Source organism: Pelecanus crispus, chromosome 5 (genome assembly GCF_030463565.1).
Source record: "Pelecanus crispus isolate bPelCri1 chromosome 5, bPelCri1.pri, whole genome shotgun sequence".
In the NCBI taxonomy this organism is placed as follows: Eukaryota; Metazoa; Chordata; class Aves; order Pelecaniformes; family Pelecanidae; genus Pelecanus; species Pelecanus crispus.
This window is the reverse complement of record NC_134647.1, coordinates 24,617,930-24,641,558: the sequence shown is the minus strand read 5'-3', so window position 1 is coordinate 24,641,558 and position 23,629 is coordinate 24,617,930. Positions and strand designations below refer to the sequence as shown.

Sequence of the window (23,629 nt, the reverse complement as noted above, 5' to 3'; positions counted from 1 at the left end):
TTAACCTTCATGAGTGTCTCCGTACAGACATGGCTTTCGCATCAGGGAAGTCAGCCATTACCAGAATTCAGGTAGGAGACTGCCCCTCTTGCCCAGCTTCTGAGCAAGTCCCCACACGACTTGGGCTCTTTCTGCACTTTGTGTTTTCATTTCAGCTTAATTCAGAAATCACCTTTGCTTTCAGGTAAATCATGCCCCATCATGAGTTTGTATTTTCCCTCTCGCATTGCCTTGTCTCCAAGTTACTTATTCTTCCAAAAAAAATGCCCAATCTACCTTTAACACAAGTCTCCATGGTAAGTTTTTCCATGACTTGATAGTGCCAAAGAACTTTTTGTTTTTACACAGCCCTTCATTAACACTTTGTTGGTCATTCCTCATCTGAGCAATTTAGGTGCCTCAAAATAAAATCTGAAGAAATACTTGGTCTACCCGAGTCACACTCTGAGAAATGAATCATTTTAGTAAAAGAACAGAAGTTTAATGTTACAGAATGTCAAGTAGCACGGCTTTTATTCTGCTATATTGGCAAGATTTAGGTCGCTCTTTGTTTTTCCTAAAGGAATTTGAGTACTTGCTCATCTTTTAAATAAATATTTTTACTATACAGGGGTGTGTAAGAAACCCCTCACTGGGGGATATTTTTCTTCCAACCCTCCTTGTGTTCTGCCTGCTATCAAAACCACAACGCGATGTCCAGAGTCTGCATAAATAACGGTGGCCAAGAAATACGTTTTTGTACTTTAAATATCCGGCGTTCACCGTGAGCCTTAGAATACGGATTTGGGGGGCGAGAGGGCCTACTGACAAGATTGCAAAAGCAACGCCACGGATGCAATCATTGGCAAATATTCGGGAGCCGGGTACTGGCGAGAGGGAACACTGAACGCAGCGTCCCGGGCCGCTGCAGGGGGGGAACCGCGCAGCGCCGGCCCCGGCGGCTCCAGGGGCCCCGGCGGCTCCAGGGGCCCCGGCGGCTCCAGGGGCCCCGGCGGCTCCAGGGGCCCCGGCGGCTCCAGGGGCCCCGGCGGCTCCAGGGGCCCCGGCGGCTCCAGGGGCCCCGGCCGCAGGGAGGCGCAGGTCGGCGGCGCGGCCAGCAGGTGGCGGCCGCCGCCGGTCGCCGAGGCGGCGGGGCTGCCGCCGTCGCGCTGCTGAGTCAGGGCAGGAGCGGTGCCGGCCCCGGAACAGGCTATTTCTGCTCCACCACGTGACCGGGGGAGCGTCCCCTCGCCAGCTCACTTTTTCCACTTGCCCGATCAGAAGTATGCGCCTCGATTTTCCTTGGAAGCCCGCGGAGGAAATGTGGGATGCTGGTTTTGCTGCAAGGCTCATTTCCATGCGCTCTTCCCCGTCCCCCACCCACTCCTGGCTCCAGGTTTCTTCGATTCCTGCGCTGACTGCAGGCGGGGAATCTTCGAATATTACTGCTCCCAGCTTACCGGGAGCGGGGCCAAGGCTTCTTAATATAGACCGAGGCAGGATCGTCTGGTAAAAATCTTCTGCCTATGCAGATCTGTTTTCAATTTTCTTTTCCAAACAGAAGGACGTACTGTGGGGCAGCAAGCTTTCTAGCTGACAAATAAGCTTCGGGGACAGGGTTGTTTTTTTTTTAAAGTTTCGGCACATACAGAAAACAGGCCGAAACTTTTACTGTAAAACTGTCTCGTGTAATAAAATTTTGCTCAAATCTCATCTCCATTTGTAGTGACTTAGGAATAAAAATTACAGTCAGCAATAGGTAAAATCATATGCTCAAGCAATGCTGGTGCACTATGCAAAAACAGGGCTGGCCTGGGCGTATGCTGAATGTGTGGACACAAAGTCAATACAAAGGAGAGAATGCACAGAAAATGGCAGAACGCATACAAGTGAAGACAAATGGAGGCATGAGTTGAAAATTTATTCTTTTACTGTTCTTTTATGCCCTTCATTTTTTTTTAAAATATAAAACATATGCCTGTGCACTTTCTATGAAAATTGCATCAAACCTACATATACCTGAGTTGTTTTGCCCTGACACTATTGACTGAAAACGCGTAATTGGTTTTAGGATGTGAATCGCAAAACCATAAATATCATGATACCTAAAACAGTGTAATAATAAATATAGGGTACAGCTAAGTGTTAATGGCTAAGTGTTAAAGTTTCACAACGTTCTGGGCATTCCTGAAAAACAACAAGGTAAGCTAAGTTCTAAAAATACCTCAAGCGCAGATATTTTCTACCCATACATCATCGGAGTCTGACGCCTTTCTGAAGAATATGGACTCACACCATTTCAAAGGAAAACCACATCATTTCATCTTGGGAGGAAGGAAACTTACCTCCACTCTGCCTTGTTATGCAGGAATGAGTTACACTGGTCTGGAAGGCTGCTGTCATTTGACATAGATTCCAGGATTGAAATGATCTGCTTGAAAGATGGTCTTTTCTGAAGATTTTTGGGGAAAAAAAAAAAAATCACAGAATAACACACAGCATTTGCATTCCTATACAACTACTACTGTGTAAAATTATTTGCAGGAATTTTTCAGTTGAAACACTGCAGGCAACAGAAACTGGGATGCTGCTTGCTGAACACAGCGTCCTACAAAAGGACTGTAAATTTGTAGATGTGGTTTTTTTGTTCTTCCCATTGAAGACAGGGTCAGTTTGGGAAAAGTCACATAAGCTAGTAGGACTGAAACCTTAGCTTAGTCTCCCATATCTACCAGTAAAACCTTTTGGTACTCAAAAAGGGCATTAAACAACATTAGTAGCATCAATAACCATCAAGATTCTTAATTCCAAAGAATAAAGTTTTCCTCAAGCTAAGAAGGAAAATACTGCCAAAAGGAGAAGGCTGGACCCATTAGCGACCGGTAATTAGATAGATGGCCTTTTACAGGTAGTAACCCAAATTCTTTAATGTGTGAACAAGCTATTTAGCTGCCCATGAAAAATGGGTTTCTGGCTGCAGTTCCCCTTTTGCAGAGAAGGACAGACTTTCCAGAAAACTCTCTCACTACTGCCTCAGGAGCAGCTGGGGAAGAAGTGAAGACTGAGGCTAGACAAGGATGTCTTGCCTGGCAGCCGAGCTCACATCAGCTGTGTCTGTGCTCTTCTCTCCTGGGCTCATTTACTGAACTTTCTGTTCCAGGGCTCTCCATCCAGCACCCACTGTGCTCACTAGTCACGGAAAGCAGTTAAAACTTCTCTGTATTTTCTACTTTCCCCTTAGTCCCAAAAGGAAGCTATGAAGTAGGATAATGAAAACTGAAAAAGCCACAGTTAAATGTGTTTCTTGAAAGAGCACTGACTGTGTTAGTCTGTTTGACAGACCCCAGACAAGGTTGAGACAAAAGGTTGAAACAAAATGTAGATACATAATAAGGGGATGATGCACATTCTCTCTCTATCGTGCCTGTAATTATACCATTTCTGCTAAAATTACAGATGCCGCAATTAAAACGTGCATTTTAATTTGGGAGCACAAAAACAATTAGGAACAATGCTGAGGTGTCTCTCCCAGGAAGATCCAAGTGATTTCCACATTATAAAAGAAAGACAATTTCTTTATTTTAAATGTCAAACAGCATGAAAAAGTGTCAAATGCGTAACAAAAAAAAAAAAGACAAGCTCTCTTATACTGTAATGCTGCACTATTCGGCTGTAACTGGAGGCTTTGTCTGTCATTTTTTGGTCCATCTCCATGATTTCAGGCAACGGGCAGTTGGATGAGCTATGCAGATTTTCTTTGCAACAGACAGCGCTTGCCCCAGTGACCATGTGCTCACACAGTTCAGCCCCCAGCCCAGTGTCCACAGAGCAGCAACCCGGGCGCGCCGAGCGGCACGGCAGCAGGCACCTATTCAGCAGCACATTGCTTGCACTGGTTGATCTAGTCCCAGTGTGGAAACCCCACGGGGTCCCCTTGCATTTGCGGGGGGGGCTGGGGAAGGCAGTAGTCCTCCCCCTACATGCACGATGCTGCAGAACCTGCCGCGGCTGAGCAGACCCTCTGAACACGTCCTGGAAGAGCACGAAGCTCCCTGGTTAGGGAGTGTGACACGCTGGGGGTACAGAGCACAAAATTCATCCCTGGCACCAACCAGGACGGACAACTCTGGTGCAGTTTTGGGGCAGGAGAACCTTCCAACAGCCTTCACACCCTTCTTGCTGCTACAGCTGCACCTCTTGTAACCACCCCAATGGGTGTGAACTGTTGAGGGGATTCAAGAGCCTCCCCAAATGGTGAGGAAGCTGCCAGACAGGAGACCATGTCTCCCCACCAATACACCAGGGTATTGCTGCTGCTACAGACTGACAGGTGCGTAAGGTACTTACACTAAACTAATTCTGTTTTCAGGAAGAGATGAAGGGCAAACAGCCTCATGCTGCATTAATTACAGTATTTTATGGCTTATTTAGGCTTCTTTTACAAAACACTTCCATGAGTTTTGCTTTCTTGGGAGTATACTGGGAAGTATAGGGCAGGGCTGACACTAAGTGAGCCCACTCAACACTACTATCAGGCCTGCTTGGAGTAACTGGAGTGGAGATAATGACAAAGAACAGGGCTTTTACTAAGGGCGGGTGAAAGCATCAACTGACTGATTTGGGAGGAGCAGCAACACATGCTCTTTGGGTCCTACACTACAGACAAAGGAGCTGTTGAGTTGCACAACTAGAGCTGGAGCAACTGCACAGTCACACAGTGCTGACGAAGCTTGTACATCTCTGGCTGTGCAATTTCTGTGAACAGCCACCAGCTACCCTGCCAACTTTGTAGCTGCCAGATTTACAGGTACCAGCTTTCCCTGGAGGCAAAGCTGACACGAAGACACAAGCCTACACTGTCATGTGGGTTTTGTTGGTTTCTTCCCCCCAGGCAAAGATAAATTCAGATTTAATAAATGCACTCTAAGTGCAGACTGATACCTTGGTTAAAACTGGCAAGAAGTCATTGTTGAAATTGGGAGCCCAAGCTGAGAAGCTTTCTTTTTAAAAAAGTCTTATTTTCGGTGGATGACTGCTTAGCACTTTCTAGAAAGTCAGACATCTCAAGTCAGTCCTTATAAGAGATTCTTAAAATATCAAGGCATGAGTCGCCTTTGAAAATTGTTTCCCTTTATATCTGTGATGTCTCATACAAAAATCTTTAAAATATATGCCCCTCTAGAAATAATTCTGGCTAACATTTTCACTGTTTCCTTCCACTCAGTATTTCTTACTAAACAGGTCTGCATAAAACCAGGATATTTAATCCATATGGCTTTCCTTTCTTGCTGCTTCTCTGTTCCCAGGTCTCTGATTCCCATTAAAATATTCAGTAACTTACAAACATCTTTGGTGCTAAAATGGGGATAAACTGAAGCACAGATGAAATGAGAAAGAACCACTCACCTGTGTTTCAAAAGCAAGTATCGCCCAAAAAAAAAAGGCATCAGTGTTGAGCAACCTTGTTTGTACAATTATCTAGTACCCAAGCGAAAGCAGCTTGTTTGGTAGGGATTTTAACATGTGGAAGTCGTTATTTAAGATACTTAAGTTACCACAGAGATTGTTCTTTAATAATTACTGACTTAAAATAATTAGTAATTAACATTTTAGTGAACCCACTAGGGACTGTTTGTTTCAACTAGCACAGTTTAAACTGTATAAAGACTACTATTACAAATATTATGTGGATCAATGCACTATGAACATTATTCTCCACGTATAAAGAAATTCTTAAGAATTCAAAGCAAAGTTAGTAACTGTCCATTCCCACGAGGAAGTTATGGTGTGAGCAATGTCTGACACTCCAGCTGCTCTGCAGCAGCTCTCCGAGTGTATCCCTTAGCCCCACAGAAAATGCACATCCCTCTTTTCTCAGGGGGAAACCACCTAAAGATACCTCATGCTTTCTCCAGGCTAAAAGCAAACACGTTAGCAATTGCTTTTGAGCAGCTGACATCCTCAAGCTCACCCCCGCTTGACCTTCAGTAACTTGTTCATGCATTGACTTTCTGATTTTCTAAAGCTAACCCTGGCAAAAAGGGAACGTTACACAGAGCTGTATTTTAGAGGAGTGTGCTCCATCTTTTGGCTCATGCAGGCCACACAGTCTTTTATCAAGGCATTCTGAGAGCTGTAAGTAGCGATCCTTTCCCAACACGTGACTGAATAATGCAGTCACATGCCCAAACTGACCAGAGATTACTCCATTTCAGTCACGTGAACAAAGCATTTATAATTGCCTAACAGAAAAGCTGCATGAAAAAAGTAGCAAAGAGCAGACTGCCAGAAAACCCCATCTAACATGAGATTCACTCTTTGCACGCATCAGACACGCCACTGGGAACAGTGCTCCCAGGAAGCAGCCCAAACCCAGGTAAATTGCTTGCACAGACAGAACTCAGCCGGATGGTTGGGCATCCCTCTTTTACAACATGCAGATCTCTCCCTCTCCTTGAAAAACAGCAGCAGCCTTCTGGACACTTATATATGTGGCTAGAGCAAGGCAGAGAGCGAGCTGATCTAGCATGTGCTGCAATTACAGAAAAGAAGCTCCAATAATTCTTATTCTGTGGCATCTGGTAGCGACGCTGACGCTTGGGAGTAGTTATTAAAGATATGTAGTTGCCACTGGAAAGTGCTCTTCAGTAATTACTGACCTAGAACTTAAACAGTCTACTTGCAGACTCAAAGCATTTTTATCCCCTCCCTTCTGTGGAGAGGATAAAGAGGGAGATATTAAGAGAATGGCATTTAAATGGATGTTCATGTGGAAACCACATGTTGATGATGGATCTCAGCCTTCCAGATCCATTCTGTAGGAAAGCAACTCCTTGCTCTAAAAAAAAGGAGGGGAAAAAAAAGAAAAAAAAGAAAAAAAGAGAGACCAAGGAGGGAAATCTCCTTTCTCATATTCTTCCTCTATGGCTACTCTCTGGTGATAACAAGTTCTAGCTTTAAAGCACCTAAGTGCTATAATTTGTCTTGGGATTAATCTCGGTCTCTCTGAAGTAGTAGCTTTCTCCTGAGTTTAAAGGAGCAACATTCTTCCTGGTGCCTTGACTTGAGGAAAAAGCATAATTTCCTTTCCTTAACTATCCTTCCCTCTCTCAAATATATCCATAGGCAAAGGAAATGGATGCTAATCCTTGGAAATAAAGCTAGTATGCCCACAGGCTCTTTCCAGCCAGTTTTATGTACAACAGGATGGTAGCAGAGTCCATTTAAAGAAGGTAACTCCCATAATCTACAAAAGCTTTTACTGACTAAATACTCTCTTTAATTTCTCTTTCAGGTTTTGGGTCTTGAACTTGTATTTTTACTCCATTTTCATGGTTAAACAGTATATTACAGTACTTCTATTATTATATTACAGTATAATCATTACAAAGCTCATTATTCAGAGTTCTAAGGGAAAAGATTAGGAAAGGTTTAATGTTAATTTAGAATGTGTTGCTGCTGTTCCTACCCGCATTTTATGGATTAACTTATTCTTTACGTGTTTTCAACACAAGGAAGGCATCAAAATTGGACTTTGAAATAGATAGTTCATAGTTCATATGTGATGTTCACATACATCCAAGAAAGATTAAATATTAACTACTAAAAGAAAATAGAAAAGAATACTTTTTCACTTGCTCCAAAATGGCTACATTCTTGCCACCTCACCCTATTTACTTCGTCGTCTTTAGCAGTCAGGTAAGTTAGCAGCGTAACAACTCTTGATTAAAAGGGAGAGACAGACATTTAGGTATAATTCTGTAAACTCATTAAAAAAAGACAGCCCCAGCTATCTTTGTGAAGAAATGTGTCTAAGCTCAGACCTGTCCCCCAAATAAATGCTAACACACTTAGCAAAACAAGGCAGGGGGTGGCGGTGTAGAAATCAAACACAAATTAAATTACCTTTGAATCAGCATCCCAACATTGGTGCATCAGTTCTGCAAAACTTCTGGGACAACTGCTTGGAATGGTTAATCTCTAATGGAGAGAGAACGTACCTGTTATTGGAAGCCTTTCCCTTTAAGCTGCTACTAATAGATTTCCTATAAGAGCAACGCAATTAAAAGAAGCAAAACACACTCTTCTTTCTTTTAAACGCAATATAAAAACTGACGATTGACATATTAGAAAGAAAAATAAAAATTACTAACACTAGCAAGACATATAATTAATAGACCTATAAGGAAGGAATGGAACAAATGCACAAATAACAAAACTCGGAGACAAGGAAGTAAAAACGAGGCAAACAGCTTTTAATACTAAAACATAATAGTTTGTGGAGGTTACTGCATGGTATTCTAAGATGCTTGTCAAGATAGGCATAACGTACAGCCTGCCTTAATTCCTTTCTCCCACACCGATGATCCAGCTGTACAATACTGTAATCACTTTTGATGTAACAAATAGCTGAAATATAGATTACATTAAGCAAGTTAAAAAGAGTTAAGTGAAGCTCTACATGACACAAGAAATGTTTCATGAGCCTGTGGTTAGAAGGATTAATGAGGACATGCAGATCTCAGAAAGCACTCACAGAGCACACTGAACTCATATAAATATTGCCTGATGACTGAAGACAAGGAGTTGCTGGTTATAGCCAGGACCACTGACTACAGAGAATTAGTTTGAAGCTTGTTTGGTTTCTTTTGCTGAGAGTTTTAAACCATGATAAGATTCCCTCAGCCAGTCTTAGAGGACTTTTAGTTTAAAGACTCTGCCTCCAGACTGGAAAGCCTAAAAGCAAATCCTCTCTCACATGGATACTGAAGCCTCTCCAGTTGCTTAAACGTGCATCCCAACAACATTACACATATAAGGAGATCCCCTCTGCTCTCTCTAAGACAGTTAACTGTCTTCAGATGTTTCATACTAAATTAAAAAAAATTGTAGATAAAAACCAGTTCCTCGGTGAAAATGAGTCCAAATATAAGAGGGGTCAAGCTGGAAAAAGGGTGCCTTGTCCTATAATAGGTGAGAACAGGTATTACAGGCCTGTTCAGACCAACCTGCCAGGAAGACCCTTTGATCTGTCCTACTATTGCCATTTCAGAAGAAAAGCAGAGCAAGTTCTGTCAAATTCTGCCGTTACATTACTGCAATGTGACCTGCAAAGCCTTACAAGCCACAGCAGCCAAAGTAAGAGTTAACAAATTCCAGTCCACAAGCATTTGAACACCATGAAAAGTGGAAACATGAGATACAGAGCCAGGGCACTGCAGGAGTATGATTATTAAAACAATGTAATACCTTAAGGTGCAAAGCTTTTTATGCAAGAAATACACAGAAATTTGTACAATGCATAAACAGATTGTACTTGATCTCTGGTTGAGTCATTACTCTAAAAATACACTGGCTAGTCTTGCTACAGTATCTGTCTGTAACCCTCACTGTTCCAGGAGGTGGAAAATCAGTTGCAGTCACCATTTATATGTCTCACTTGTGCAGAATGTTGTCATGTAATATAGAGGTAGCAGGTTCCAAAAGTGTTGCATTATAATAAAGATGACATTTCTCAGTGACATTTATTATGAGATCACGCCTATCATAATCTGAACGATCATCTTTTTCTTTTCTGGATTAAAAAAATATATAATTTTATAGAAACTCTACCAGAATAAAAATAACTCTGAAATTATGCAAAGAATTGAAAAAGACACATACAGAATCATTAAAATCCACTGCATTTATTGGGGTCAGGCTTTGCAAAGGGGGATTTTTCACCCTACGCAATTATGCTTTGGCCTCAGTCCCACGCTGATTTTAACAAGAGACCTGCAGTGCAAAAAATGAAGGACTAGCTCAACAGTGATTCAATTCTGTTGTGAACTGGAACCAGGCAACCCCATTGACATCAACAGATTGAACTGAGAGCAGAACCTGACCCTCACACTTGCCTTGGGACATAGAAACTATGAAGAAAAGTAGCACAGGCTGACTTTTCCAAGGCTTATGCTGGGCATATTCCCTAAGTCATGGCCAGAAAAAATAAAAAACTATGTAAGCAAGTGTTAATGCCCTCTGAGCTCCTTGGCACCTTTCCAAAGAAGATGGTAGCAACAGGCTAGTGATACCTGGCAGACAAACAGCTGGCTCTGAAAATGTCACCCCTTAGGTTTCTTCAGCCATTAAGTAAAATAGTCGTCATGTCCACATTTTGTTCATATTGTGTTTTACGCAGTTCCTTGCTCTGGAAAACTGTAGAGAAACTGTAGGCGTCTTGTACCCTCTGACATCTTTCAGCATATGACTACATCTCTTTACAACATTCCCAATGCCACTCTGTACCCCTTACATAAAACTGCACGTGGTAGGCATAAGAAACAAACACTGTTGATGGAAGGCTTTATGGTTCCTCCTTCAAAATGGTGTATGAGGCTTTTCCTAAACTAGGAGAAGGTGTCTCTTTGTGCCTCCTGCTCTGATAAACGCTGTAGACGACCACATTCATAATCTTCACACTATTAGTGTACCATTTCCAACTAATCGGTATATCACAGTATCACTCACTGGAATTAATCCAGTCCTCAAATAGAAGAAAAAAAGACAGGGGGAAAAAAAACACCAACAAAAAATATTAAACTAAGAGGAGGAAACCGAACTCCTCTGTTTAACTCTGAAGCATTTTGAGAAACAGTTTATGTAGAATAATAGGAATCTGTATTGTACAGCCACTGCCTTGCCATTGTAATGTTTCCCAAGCTTTCCGCTGTGTCTAGATAGAGGAGGTTTCATCTTTGTGGAGGATTTCCATGCTTGTCTGTGTGTGGTACAGTCACAACTTTAAATGTTTTTTAAATGTAGTTACTGTCTTTGATATCAAGAGACTATGTGTTCAGATATACGCTCACATGTCCAACTAACTGAAAGCCTCAATTTGTGTGAAGAAGAAAAGCGAGGCTGGGGACACTGTACAAACGGTGTTTACACCACTGAAGTGCTTTTGAAATGGAAAGACTCTGCATGAGGAGGCTTGCAGCTATGCCACAGCCTTGCCGATACCAGTGAGGAGCTCATCTTCAATGTAGTGTTGAACGTAGGTGGCAAAACTGTAATTTCTCTCTTTTTTTAAAACTATTTTTTCTTCTTTTATTTTTGAAATTTTCATCTAAGCGGCAGTTTCTTGTACTATAGTGACTCCTGCTGGGAGAGTTAAGTTGAAGTAGCTGAAGGTCTCTTACAGATATATCAACTCCCGGCCAGTAAAAAGATGTCCTAAACGCAGGAGATGGAGTTAAACTGTTCCCCTACCTTGGACGCAATGGCTTCTTTCATCACTAAGAACAAACCCCTAGGTTTTACAATTGAGACTGAGAAACTAGTACAGTACTTGTACAATTTTTGATCTACAGCATCACGACGTGAAGCTGCAACAATTAGATGTAAAGGGTCCATTCATGAGGAATAACATCACTTTGACCCTTTGTGTTAGCTCCTACTGCTAATCTTTCCATACGCGTGAACTTACTTTCAATTTGAAGAAGATGAAAAAGTCTTTTGCAAAACCCCAATACTGTTTTCTGATCTATGTACCTGAATGTAGAAACGTAGTCTTACCTCGTTTTTTTCCACTACAAGCCAAGCTACTTGTAATCCTTCCAAGCCTTTAAAGGGGACCTCCCTTGTTAGCATCTCCCAGAGAACCTGGAACAGAAAAAGAGAAAAGAATTTTTATTTCTGTACTTTGTATTTTAAATACATTATTAAACCTTGATACAGCACTATTCTGTATCCAATTATCAGGCAACCAGTTTCCATTTGCAGGAACTTGGACCAGTGTTTGTGTGCAAGATCATCTCACTAAATTAATTTGAATGTTTCTGCTTTTTCCTCTACAGAAAAGCTGAGATGAAAAACTGGGTTGTGTGGGGTCTAATGCCTGCAATTTTGTGCGAGCCATGGAAAATGCTTTTTACTTTCTTTGCACACTATAAAGTTCACATTTGGCAGTTGAGACTTGGGAAGACAATGAACTCCTCCTCTCCTTCTCAGCCCCAGCTAGACACATCTTTGCTTTGTAGTCATTTTGCATTTAAAAATATTTCTGTAGAATTGCAACTAGTGCTTCTCAGTAGTCAGAATATGATCCAAAAGGTATTTTGCTCCTATGATATGCCTATGAAAATATTAAATATAATTTTGTAAGCAAAACTGTAATTGTTTATCTCCAAGTATGTCATTATGTTAAACTAAACAATATACAGCATATAGAAAATTACTCGGTTCTCCTTGGTACCTTACAGATGCACTTGAATACAGAAAGACCTCCTAATTTTGCATGCTTTTAGCATTTTGGTAACACAGTACCCGAGAATCTAAGCTACTCTGTAGAAAAGAGTTTGGCATCTCCAAAAAGGCTTCAAGTCAATGAATCCAACTTGGTTTTCTGCCATTGGGACTACATATTGGAGTTCAACCAAATTAACAGGCATTGTACCTTCACTTGTATATGTCTCTTTTTTTTTTTTTTTAAATTCAGAACCTTCACATACATATCTTGTTACAAATATCTACATATAAACTTTTTCTTCTGCTCATATACCAAGCATAACAACAAAGACGACATCATTTATGTTCGATCTGACCAAACGCATTAAGATCCTTATGTAAGTCTCTATATCCAAGTCACTGTATCCTCACTATTTGGGTTAGTACCCAGGCTTATTCCAGCTACATTCTTTTCAATGGATTCTGGCCAGCTATGAAGGTAATTAGAAAGAAAATGCGAGAATATTGGCAGATGCAGCTAAGGCAGAAAAAATGCATTGAAGCAGAGTTGGGCCTTTAATCAAGTGAGCGGGGTATTCCATCAATAGACCTATTTGAATAATTCTGCTTGAGTCAGAAGACTGATTATAGTAAAGGTAAGGGTATCTTGGAAAAATATGTAAAAGGACGGTTTTCCTGAGAATAAGAAATATATGGGGAAAGTTATCATAGAGGTATTCAACTCTCCTGTTCGCCTCAATTCATTTCTTTTAGAAGGGGAAAAAAAAAAAGGCACCTCAATTTGTAATTCCAATTATCACCTCTCTACTGGTAGACAGGAAATTTAACTGTGAGAGAAGGAAATAATTTAGCAGTCCCATGTACTTCAGACAAAAAAAAGCCATGTACGAAACAGCCAGTTTAAAACAAAAGCCCCTGGACCAAATCAAACATGCAGTTGAGCAGCCTTGCAGAACCACCTCATCTGTACGGCTGTACCATGAAACCAGAGAAGAAATTCAAGTTCGCACATCAGATAGAACAGTATCTAAACATATCTTCCAAGTAAAAAACATGATGAAATACATGTTAAATGTCTCCAAGAGCCTTGAGCTGGAAAACTCTACTGTTCTACTGTTTCTTTCAGAAGACTGTAAATTGTAAGGGTTATCTCATTTCATTCATGCACATAAGTTTGTACAGAACATTTTGCACTGAATTCCTTTATCATGACACCTTTATTGTTTATTTCCACTGCCTGTACGGATCACTGCCTTCCTAAACCAACAGTGCTAGCTTAAAACACTGCAAGGCTGCACACAGTTCAAGAGAAAAACAGCAATCTGACACAATATGAAGAATTTTTCTTAATGTCTTATTTTTCATTAATAGTAGAAGAAAGTAGAAGATACAAAAGCAGGACGTCAGAAATCCTTGTATCTATTTACAGAGGTTTAGAAAATGTTCTAACAACAATGCAAATTTCACATTCAGGCCAATGGTGTAGATAAAGCCTTTCTTTTCAATGGTGACATGTCTCTGCGTTCAGTTTTATAGGAACTTCAACCCTATCTCATGGATTAGCTACCCTGAATCATCAGCTAAGGTGAATGATTGCCTTGTCAGCCTTTTAAAAAGCAGCAAATGGGTATCTTCTGCATTCCCATTTGTCTCTTCCTGTCCCCAGGGTCAGCAGCAGCGGAAAAAGCACCTCAACCTGACTTACCCTGGCCTCTTTATTGTGAGATACACTGTTCATTTTCAGAACTGGCTCCCCAGCTCACCTCATACAGGAATCAATCTATCTTCCATTTCTGGTGTAATTTAATTGAGACTGACATGGTTCACTTCTCCTCCCATCTCTGATGGTGAGGATCACCTGCTTTCCTGATCACATCACATCTCTGTGATGACAGACAGCAGGTGCTCACAGAGAAACAGCCAAGCTAGACACAATGATGGAAAGCAAAGCAAGATCATTTAATGTAGTGGTTTGTAAGCTGTGGCCTCTGAAGATGTTGGGCTCTTCTTTGCATACAGAGAAACAGAAAGGAGAGACAAATGTGTGAATGTTCATCCTATACATGAAGCTGAGAATAAGAATTATATGATCTTCAGAAAAACCTCACACACTTACTTTTGTCAGCTCTGCTGTGTGTTTCAATTCTTATCCTCTCAACTATGTGACAACAACCAAAAGGAAAAAAAAACAAACCAACAAAATCCCCACATCCCCACCCCAGTGCAAAGCCAACAAAGATTCAAAGTGCCATACAGGATAGGGACCATCCAAATGAGTAATTTGAGAAAAAGCACACACTCTGAACATCTTCACTGAAAAAACAAAATGTTTTCTCTTGGCAGGAAAGTGTTCACAGATGAGGGTCAGGAGCCACAATTAGCAGAAGTACAGCACGAGCAGAAAGTGTGGCACTCTTAGAGGTACTGCCCTTAGGCATGAAAATTAGGTCAGTCTTCTCTGCATTGATCCAAGTGGAAGTTAAAGATCTCATAATTCTTTTCAAAAAGAGTAAGGGATAACCCCTGGAGCTGGCCAACATTCCCTCTATAAATAACTTATGTTCTCATAGCTAAAGCAATGTAGGAACTATTGCTAGGAGTGTAACAGCTGCTACATTTAACAGTGGTCTCTATGCTACCAACAGCCAATTAATGGTTTTCCTTTTTTGTTCTTGTGTTAAAATAATTCCGCTACATCACATAAGCTTTCTATGATTAAACACATTTATGCTGATACGCAAACACACACTGCAGTGCACTACAAACAATTTTGCCAGGATAACATATTCTGAGCATATATCTTCATGATTTCAAAACAGCTTTTAGAGTGAACATTGTCATTCCACATACACTTTCATATCTGGAAGAGAAGCAAGCAATCGTTTTTGAGCAACACACACAATGACATGTGAGTCAATTTCTGGGCTGATCACTTGTAACACTTGGAATCTGTTGTTTAGAGTATGGATCTGGAAATGCATTAGAAAACAGAATCACAGCATGGCTGAAGGAAAGTGCAAGATCTGTCTTTGTGTTGTAATAAATCTCCTGGAACATTTAGCTTTAGCATTTCATGGCAGTATTATAAATTATTTACTATATATCACAAAGAGAATATATGGACCTGTTTAACCATCCATGAAGAGCAGGACAAACTAATCTGAACGTTAGCTATAAACATGTATGCATGTTCACAAAGAGGAAAATTCAGCTGGGGAGCAACTCAGACCTATAAGGTTGCAGAAAGACTTTGACGCTTCATGGAAAAAAAGCTCTCGCACACCTTAAGCAGAATACTTAAAATCACAGACTGGTTTTTAGAAAGAAAAGCCAGTCAGAGAAAAAATAGCAGAAAAGACATTAAAGAAAACCATGGGGAAGGCGACAAATACTGCAAACAGACTATCTATTCCTAGCATCTTACTAGTTTACATTTGAAAGGATTCTGTTCTTTGTTAACGGGACTTTAACTGAAGAAAAGCAGATTTGTCTCTCTAGCACAAAAGCTGCTGGCAAGCGTTACACTTTGAAAAGGGATTCTTTAAATTTTGTTGTTATAGATAATAATCATTTGAAGAGACAAAAATACCCTTTCTAAGATTTTTTTGGTTTCAGTCTCCTAGCTAATTCTCTGATAGTCTAACACTTACTATAGGGAGATTCCAACTTTCTATGTTCTATTCGGACAATTTCTTGCTAGTATAACCCCATTATGTGAGTAATTTCATCAACAGAGAACTTGGGCCACTGCCATTCTTCATTTCTACCCCTGTATCTCCTGTGAAAATGATGGTGTTTCAAGACTGGAGTTATAAAAAGATGAATTCATTCCTAAGTGCTTATGAATTCAAAAGCTTCTACCCACAGTAGAACACATTAGCTCAAAAACAATATATTAAAAAATGTGGGTCAAATATTGTTAGGCATACTAAAGTAGCACTATACACTCATAACCACATTAAAATATTCTAGTAACACTGAACTGTTTTCATACAGAGGGTAGCTGAGTTTTACGTCCAAGCACAGAACTGTCAAAGGAGCTTTACCTTTTTTTTGGATGAGGAAGGATAAACTATGCGTGACATACTGTTCCCAAGGCTCTGGTAATAGTTGACATGATAAGATATTAAACATTTCTTACCTTCCCCCACTTCTATAACGTTACTTAAAGTCAATTCACACCAAGATGACTATGTGAGCAGTTTGAGCTATAAGACCATGTTTGGAATTTCTCCTCTAACATTTTTGCTTTGTTTTGAAACTGGAATGTTTCCCATCAGTGGATAATATGTGATTGCTTCCAGTAACAGTTTACATTAACATTTACATCTGTTAGCTTATGTTCTCTTACTGTTTGTGACCTAGTTCAGTTAAGCAAGCAAGGATTTTGAATCTGCCAATACAGGCTTTTTCCTCCCTCCTTGCAAACTGTCAACCTTTCAGTTGTAAACTATGCCACATCATCTCTCATATATATTTTTTTTTCCACTATAAACAACTGTTCAGCAAAAAGTTTAAGTCTTCTTCCATTGGGACATCAGCTTAGCTATGTATAGCCATAGGTGCTAGGTTAAAACAATAGTACCTCCTTCACATCTGTCTCCTCCCATCCCTCAAAGAGAAAGGAGGCAATACTTGACAGGTACTGAAAGAATTCCTCATTCTGCCACCCACCATTGAATCCAAAACCAAAAATGGTTAATACACAGGCTATGGGGCTACGCACACAACTGGTCTGACCAGTAGGGCTATTTCTAACCTATTCTGTACTGCAGAGCAAAACCAAATTAGAGTTTAACTGTGGATAGAGTGAAATAATTCACATTATAGTACCTGCAAATCTGACATTCTGATGAACTGTAACTAATTGTTCCCCTTTCAGAAAAATGGCAAAGCAATGCTTGCCTTTTCTATAATTTTTAGATGGGGCCTCTACCTCTGCAAGAGATACAGCCTCTACTGCCACAGCTAACGATAGCAGAGTCTTTTAAACGATTAAGCATGGAGAAGTGGCTTACTTTTTAATATAAAATCGGCAACACTCCCTTTTATGGAAAGTGGAATCCTAATCATTTAATCCTGTTATACACATATTGCAAGACAACCTTTTTCTCCTCTGTTCCACTGAAAAACACAAGCAGAGATCCATGACACAGATTGTTCAGTGGCTCTTGCAAGCCGCTGGACATATGCTGAATACTTGTGGTAAAGCATGCACTTCCCACACTGGCATGCTGCTAATCTAATCAGATAAGGATATTACTAAACGTGCAAGACACTCTTCTTCCTAATATTTGCAAGCATGTAATTATAAATTATGGGTCAGTCTTGAAAGAAAGTGTGATTTTTTTGTTGTCCTTATTTAGAATTGTTGGTCTTGCATCACACAACTTCTGTCACAGTAGAGATCTGCTACTACACATAGGGAAATGAGAGGCACTCACCACTCCATACGAGTACGTGTCACATGTTTCAGATACTGGGAGACTTTGGATAACTTCTGGGGCCATCCATGGAAAAGTGCCCACTAAGGACATGTGTGTTGTATGGGAGTGGAACCTTGAGGCACCAAAATCACAGATCTGGCAAAAATAAATAAAAAATAAAGAGATATTAGAGTATCAACCTCATTAATTAGGCATCAAAACACTGAGTCAAGCAGCAGCATCTCTCTACAAACAATTAAAGTGTTCGTACCTTTAACACACCATCAGCAGCTATGACAACTGAAAATGAAAAAACAATAGGTTACAAGAATGCTAGTAAAAATAAACACAATACATTTTCACAGGAAAAGACTTTGCTTTTTATAAAAAAAATGATCCTATGGTGAGCCAGCACCTGAACATGCACACATGCATGATTGTCCTGGTTTCTTTGAGAAGCTTTAGAGAACATCTGCTGAATACCTGCAAGCCTCTGAACAAACGCAAAACCTTTCAGGCCTTACTGAATTCAAAGATAGCAACACAACTATAGCTAAAATACAGATAAACTCCATTCTTCCCAATGTAGTTAGGCTTAACAAGAAGCTCTCTGGAAGATTCATTAATAAAAGGAGAAAACTTACAACTGAGGTGAGATCTAGACTTTTCTTGACTATTATCTCCCCATGTGCATTATTAAAATCTGTGTCTCTCCTATCCCACTACTAATAGTGAAAGTTTCAGTTAAAAGGCAATGTTCAGCAAATTTCATAAACAGTTGTCAACTGCTAAGTACAGACTAAACACTGCAGCTCCACACTGAGTGCGTATTTGTCAAAAGCATGAGTATCTGTCAAACCTCAAAACAAGGGACAGTAAAGACAAGATTTTCAGATAAGAAATAATAGGCCTTAATGAGTCTATTGTGTCTGGTGTCTACCAGCCTTTCCTGGTACTCAATCTTTCCAAATAGAAAAGGAAGTGAGAAGTGCCAGGCAACATCTGATAGCTGGTAAGATGGGTAGAATCATGGTCAGCAAGACACAACTTGAAAGAGCCTTCCATGGTGCTCTAAATGATGCCAGGGACTGTAACAGAGCTCAGATGGCCTCAGGATGGGGAGGAGGGAACAGGCTTTTCTGTGCCTCAACAACGCCTAGTGCAGCTTGATGACAGCCAAGGCATTAGTTAGTTCTGCATGCTCACAAAGCTCAGGTACAGATTTAAATGCTACATTAACAGGTAACAGTAAATGCAGAGTGTTTCAGTGTTTTGCTACTTTACCGTTCCTGGACTTCAGATCCCTGTGGATTACTTTAACTGGAGCTTCCATGTGTAAATAGTGCATTCCTACACAAAACAAGGGAACAATCTAGTTAGGCAGGCTGAGTGTGGCCATCACCTATCAGCAGTCATGTTTTCTAGTTCCCTTTAATTGTCCTCATTATGAGTTGGCATACCTGTATGCCATATTGATGTGCTGCAGGAGAAGCAAAGCTTCCCATAATCTACTTTGAGTAAAAAACACTAAGCAAAGCTCATATATCTCTCAGAGCATCTATATAGGTATGTTAATGCTTTTTAACGTCATATTTAGTTATTTTCTCAAAGGTGTTGTCTACACAGGGAAGCCAAGATGCGAATTTACTGTTCATTCATTAGTTTACACTAATTCTTGTGTGGTAACAGAGAACAGAAAGGACAAAACAGCTTGTTCTGCATTACTATATGAAGAATTTCAGTATGTTTGCTGAGAATAAGCCCTTAGCTTCCTTAAATGTCCCAATTCAAATCAAATGTAAGGATAATTATGCACTTTACCTCATAATTACTCTACATCAGCAAAATCATCCTCTTGGGACTTAGGGGCAAACCAGAAGTAAAACTGGCTCATAGAAGCCATTTTCACTCCAGAAATTATTTTGGATTCATAACAACCAAGAAACATATCAAAAAGCATAGTGAATGGGGTTTGCTTTTTTTATGTTTGGGATTTTTTTGTTTGGTGTCCCCCCACAATTTGAATAAGGAAGTATGGAAAGGCTTTTCTGACTTCATAGGGAAAGCATCTCCAGCTGTACACTTTGCTGACTGTGTAGGATAGTGACACACCACTCATCTTGCTTACCTTTAGCTATGTCAGTTGCCCAGGTCATGATATGATCCATATCCATCTCTTCACTTTTGTTACTATTAATGTAATCAAACAGTGAGCCAGCAGAAGCATACTCTGTTAAAAAACAACAAACAAGCTCGCATGACATTTTAAAACATTGCACCTAAACTGAAAGATCTAATGGAAACTCTGCCAGTTCCAGAAAGCAGCCAACCTCTGGGCTTAATGACAAAGAATTTGGCTTCAGCAGCTAGTATTATTAGTAGTGTAGTAGGAGAGTGGTAGTTTGTTCTGATTGTCCCAACACAGACATAATCTACTGCTAAGGGTAAAAAAAAAAAAAAATCATATATAACAACAGGCATTAAAATGAAAAGACATTAGAAAAGTCTGGCATCAAGAAAGCTCAGGCAAAGCAGTTCAAATTCCAGAGTAAAAGGTTCTGGATGCTCCTTGTTCAGGATCAACAGACCTTTTTCTTAACTTCTCTCAACTACACCTACAGAAACCCACAACAGAATTATATGGGTGCAAACAAGGGCTTTTTTGGCCCGTTGGTGCTTGGAAGTGTGGCAGACAGAATCCAGTCTGACTGCCAGAGCTTGCGGGGCTGAAAGCTGGAACAACAAGCTAGTTACACCTACACACATTTAGCTGTGAAACTGGAGACAACTGAAACCTCCACAGCGCCACTTTTATGTACCTTGAAATTCTTACATATTTAAGCAGTGAATTTGCTGCTCCTGATCAGAAAAGCAGTTAACAGATGAGTTTGGTGGTATCAGATCCTTCTTACATGTTTCTGAAGACAGAGGATATTCCCCACTGGTGAGCAGTACTTCATACAAATGATGCCCCATAACAAAGGATAACTATTTTATTTCTGTTTTTTGAAAGTAAAATCAGATGTTAAATATATAATGCTCTGTTAGGAAGAAAGGGTTTGCAAGCAGAAAGGGAAATTAAAATCTTCTTTTCCTATTTCCCCATAGAAGAAGAGAGTAGCAGATCAAATCATTTGTTCATGAAAAAATGGAAGGAACAAACCAGAGGTCTAACCCCGAGGTAAGTGGGCCAGATTTCCATGTGCTGCAGGTCATGTTCAACAGTCTCAAGGCTGTAGTTCCTCTGCTTAGTATTTATTACATAAGCTTTATGCTTATTTAGTATTCATTCATGCTTCACCAAAAACACAACAGGAGGTTCATGAGCTGAAGCAGCTGATACATTTTCTTCTATCTGGTTGCCAAGACAGAGTGGGCACATGCCACCTGGTGAGCTCAAGTAGCAAAGACCAGAGGACGCAAGGAGCAACTTCAAGCCTTTCATCCCTCTCTCCCAAGGCTATTCAGTGTGCTCCTCAGGCAGTCTGGAGAATTTAAAACCTACTTACAAGACTCCCAGAATCTGCATACCTAAGGTGGCAAACCAGCTGGTATACAGTTGAAATGCTTAATTTCAGCCATTTCAAAGCAGTCACAAAATCATTCCCTCTAAGACTACATAAAATATATCTGAATTGCTGTTAATAATAATATTAATCAATGAATGATACATGATAGGTAAATGCCTAAAAAGTAAACATTGCTCCTCATCAAGGAAATCAAAACCACTGGGAGATTGTAGCGTGGGGAAGGAAACTCTGCAGCCCTAGAAAGTGGTAGGCCATGTGAGAAGATTCCAGCACTAAATGAAAGAGGGAAAAAATAGGAAGTCCCTTGAAAGTAAGCACTCAAGTGGCAAGTTAGTTTTGGATCATTACTGCAGGACCTCCCACTGAAAGGAGCCTGTGCAGGAGACAGAAGCATTGCTTCTGATGTCACCAAAAGAGGAGTAAGCTGCTGACCTGCGCATGTCCTCAATTAAAACATAAGCTTTTTTTACCCATGATGTCATGGATTCTTCAGGAATAGGTTGGCTGCACGCTTTACATGCCTTTACAATGCATAATTTGATCCACCAGTGTCAGGCACAACTCAGCTCCCCGAGCCTTTTGCCACTCTCTGTGAATGGAGGTGAGCTTCAATCAACAAAGCTCGATCCTTTAGTATTTCTTCTACATCTTTATTGTGCCACAGGTTTTTACTAGGAGCTTATGGATTTGGAAATCATATCATGAGGATAATTTTCTGCCAATAATGGAAAAGAGGTATTTGCTTCAGAAAGAAAAGGTCTGCATGCCTGATTGGACCCACCCTGTGAAGGGCTGTGGGATACACCATATGTTTCTGCACAGATGGGGAGCACAAGCTCTGAGAACCTTTTGCAGGGAGGCAGCTGTGGTCAAAAACCAGATCTGAAAGCTAGGCATCGAGACCACTGTTGACAGACAGTGACATCTAGGATGATGTGATCCATGCTAGCAACTCGCCAGGCGGGATGATCAGTTGTAACGCTGAGGTACATCCCAGCAGGGAAATGTGTTTTGACTGCAGCCTGTGCTGTAGCCTTTCTCAAGAGAACTCTTTGACAATCCCACATAAGACATCACGTGCAGCTAATGCTCAGTATGTACCAATGCTTGGCTGAATGCCCTCATTTCCATCACTCTGCAGAATCATTAGGTTCACAGGATTTCTTCTTGTTTGGGCTTTTCCCTCACAAGAAGTGGATCTCTTGACTAAACACAGGATTAAGTCCACAACACTGAAGGGCACCCAGAATATCACAGAGTGAAAATCTCTCTAAAAAGTATTTCAAGGGCAATTAACATTTCTTTTCTCAGTAGCCAATCTCCCATTTGTAAATGGTGTGGGGAAATAGAGGCTTGCTTCCCTTCCAGCCCGAGGGACTCCAGTCTCCTTGGAAGTTGCAGGGAAAACCAATGCAGTTCGTTAAAAAAAGCTTTCATCTTTAGCCAGAGTGGAATCAGAGCTCCCCGAGTAACAAAGTAGTTGGACTATGCAGAGTAGTCTCTCTCTCACAAGAGTTAAAGAGTCCCCATTCCCAATGACATAATGAACTACTTTAGCTGCTGTCTGTCCTGTGACTGGCAAGCTGGTCAAATGTCCTTCTCCGAACACTGACCTTTTGTGAGATCAAACTGAGGACCTTCTGATCCAGACATTATCCTGAGTTGTTGATTACACATTTCCTTTGTCACTCTGCTTGCTGGTTTACGCTTACTACACTTATAAATCACAGTAAAATTACATTGCTTGATTTATTACCTTTCTATTATTTTTATTGCTTCAAGAAGGTATTCAAGTTCCTGTCTATATGCTACCACCACTGCAACCTCTGAGTGGCGTAGACTGTTGTCACCCCCATGCACCTCTGGAGTACTGGTTGCAACACCGTGACCTCCAGTAGGCCAGTACTCCCGTAAGTAAAGCTCCCCATGCTCTGAACAGTGCTGTATCTCTGATGTGCTCCCACCGGAATACACTGCCATCTACTGTAATAATCGGATGTCTAAGAGACAGGTAGAAATAACTGAATTTTCACAGGTTCTGTCCACCAACTGAGAACCAATAAAAACCTGAATGGCAATGTTTCAAACTGGTATTAGATTGTGCCACATGCAAAAACTACTCTTCACATCAAACTCTCTGAGGTGTTACAGACATGCCAAAATATGCCTCCTAATCCATGCTTTCATGGTTTTTACCTCTCCAAACATTCACTTCAGCGGACTGGAGATTGCTTTGCTTTGGGTTTATTTTCTACTATTATCTTACCTAGTGTCTCCCATACAGGAAGGGGAGAGAAATTACACTGTCTGTAATGTAATTTTGTATCTGGACCAACTCCCAAGATAAGGGAAGGAAGCTTAAAGTGGTGATAGGAAAAAAAAAAAAACTCCAACAAAACCACAAAAACCCCTCCACATAATACTAGGAATGCCACAACAAATGAAACCTAGTTTCCAGCAAATAAA

At 40.6% G+C, this 23,629-nt stretch overlaps 1 protein-coding gene across 2 annotated transcripts in view; it reads right to left on the bottom strand.

Moving 5' to 3' along the window:
• The window catches only part of MAP3K20 (mitogen-activated protein kinase kinase kinase 20), a 91,774-nt gene that overhangs the window by 36,128 nt on the left and 32,017 nt on the right, over positions 1 to 23,629 (bottom strand). For both annotated transcript variants that reach the window (XM_075710588.1, XM_075710589.1), the window contains 7 exons: positions 19,762 to 19,863; positions 18,918 to 18,983; positions 17,905 to 17,933; positions 17,652 to 17,789; positions 11,536 to 11,622; positions 7,885 to 7,959; positions 2,325 to 2,431 (listed from right to left, as the gene is read on the bottom strand). In XM_075710588.1, the coding sequence (XP_075566703.1) occupies positions 2,325 to 2,431; positions 7,885 to 7,959; positions 11,536 to 11,622; positions 17,652 to 17,789; positions 17,905 to 17,933; positions 18,918 to 18,983; positions 19,762 to 19,863 (604 nt within the window). The remainder of the gene's footprint in view (positions 1 to 2,324; positions 2,432 to 7,884; positions 7,960 to 11,535; positions 11,623 to 17,651; positions 17,790 to 17,904; positions 17,934 to 18,917; positions 18,984 to 19,761; positions 19,864 to 23,629) is intronic.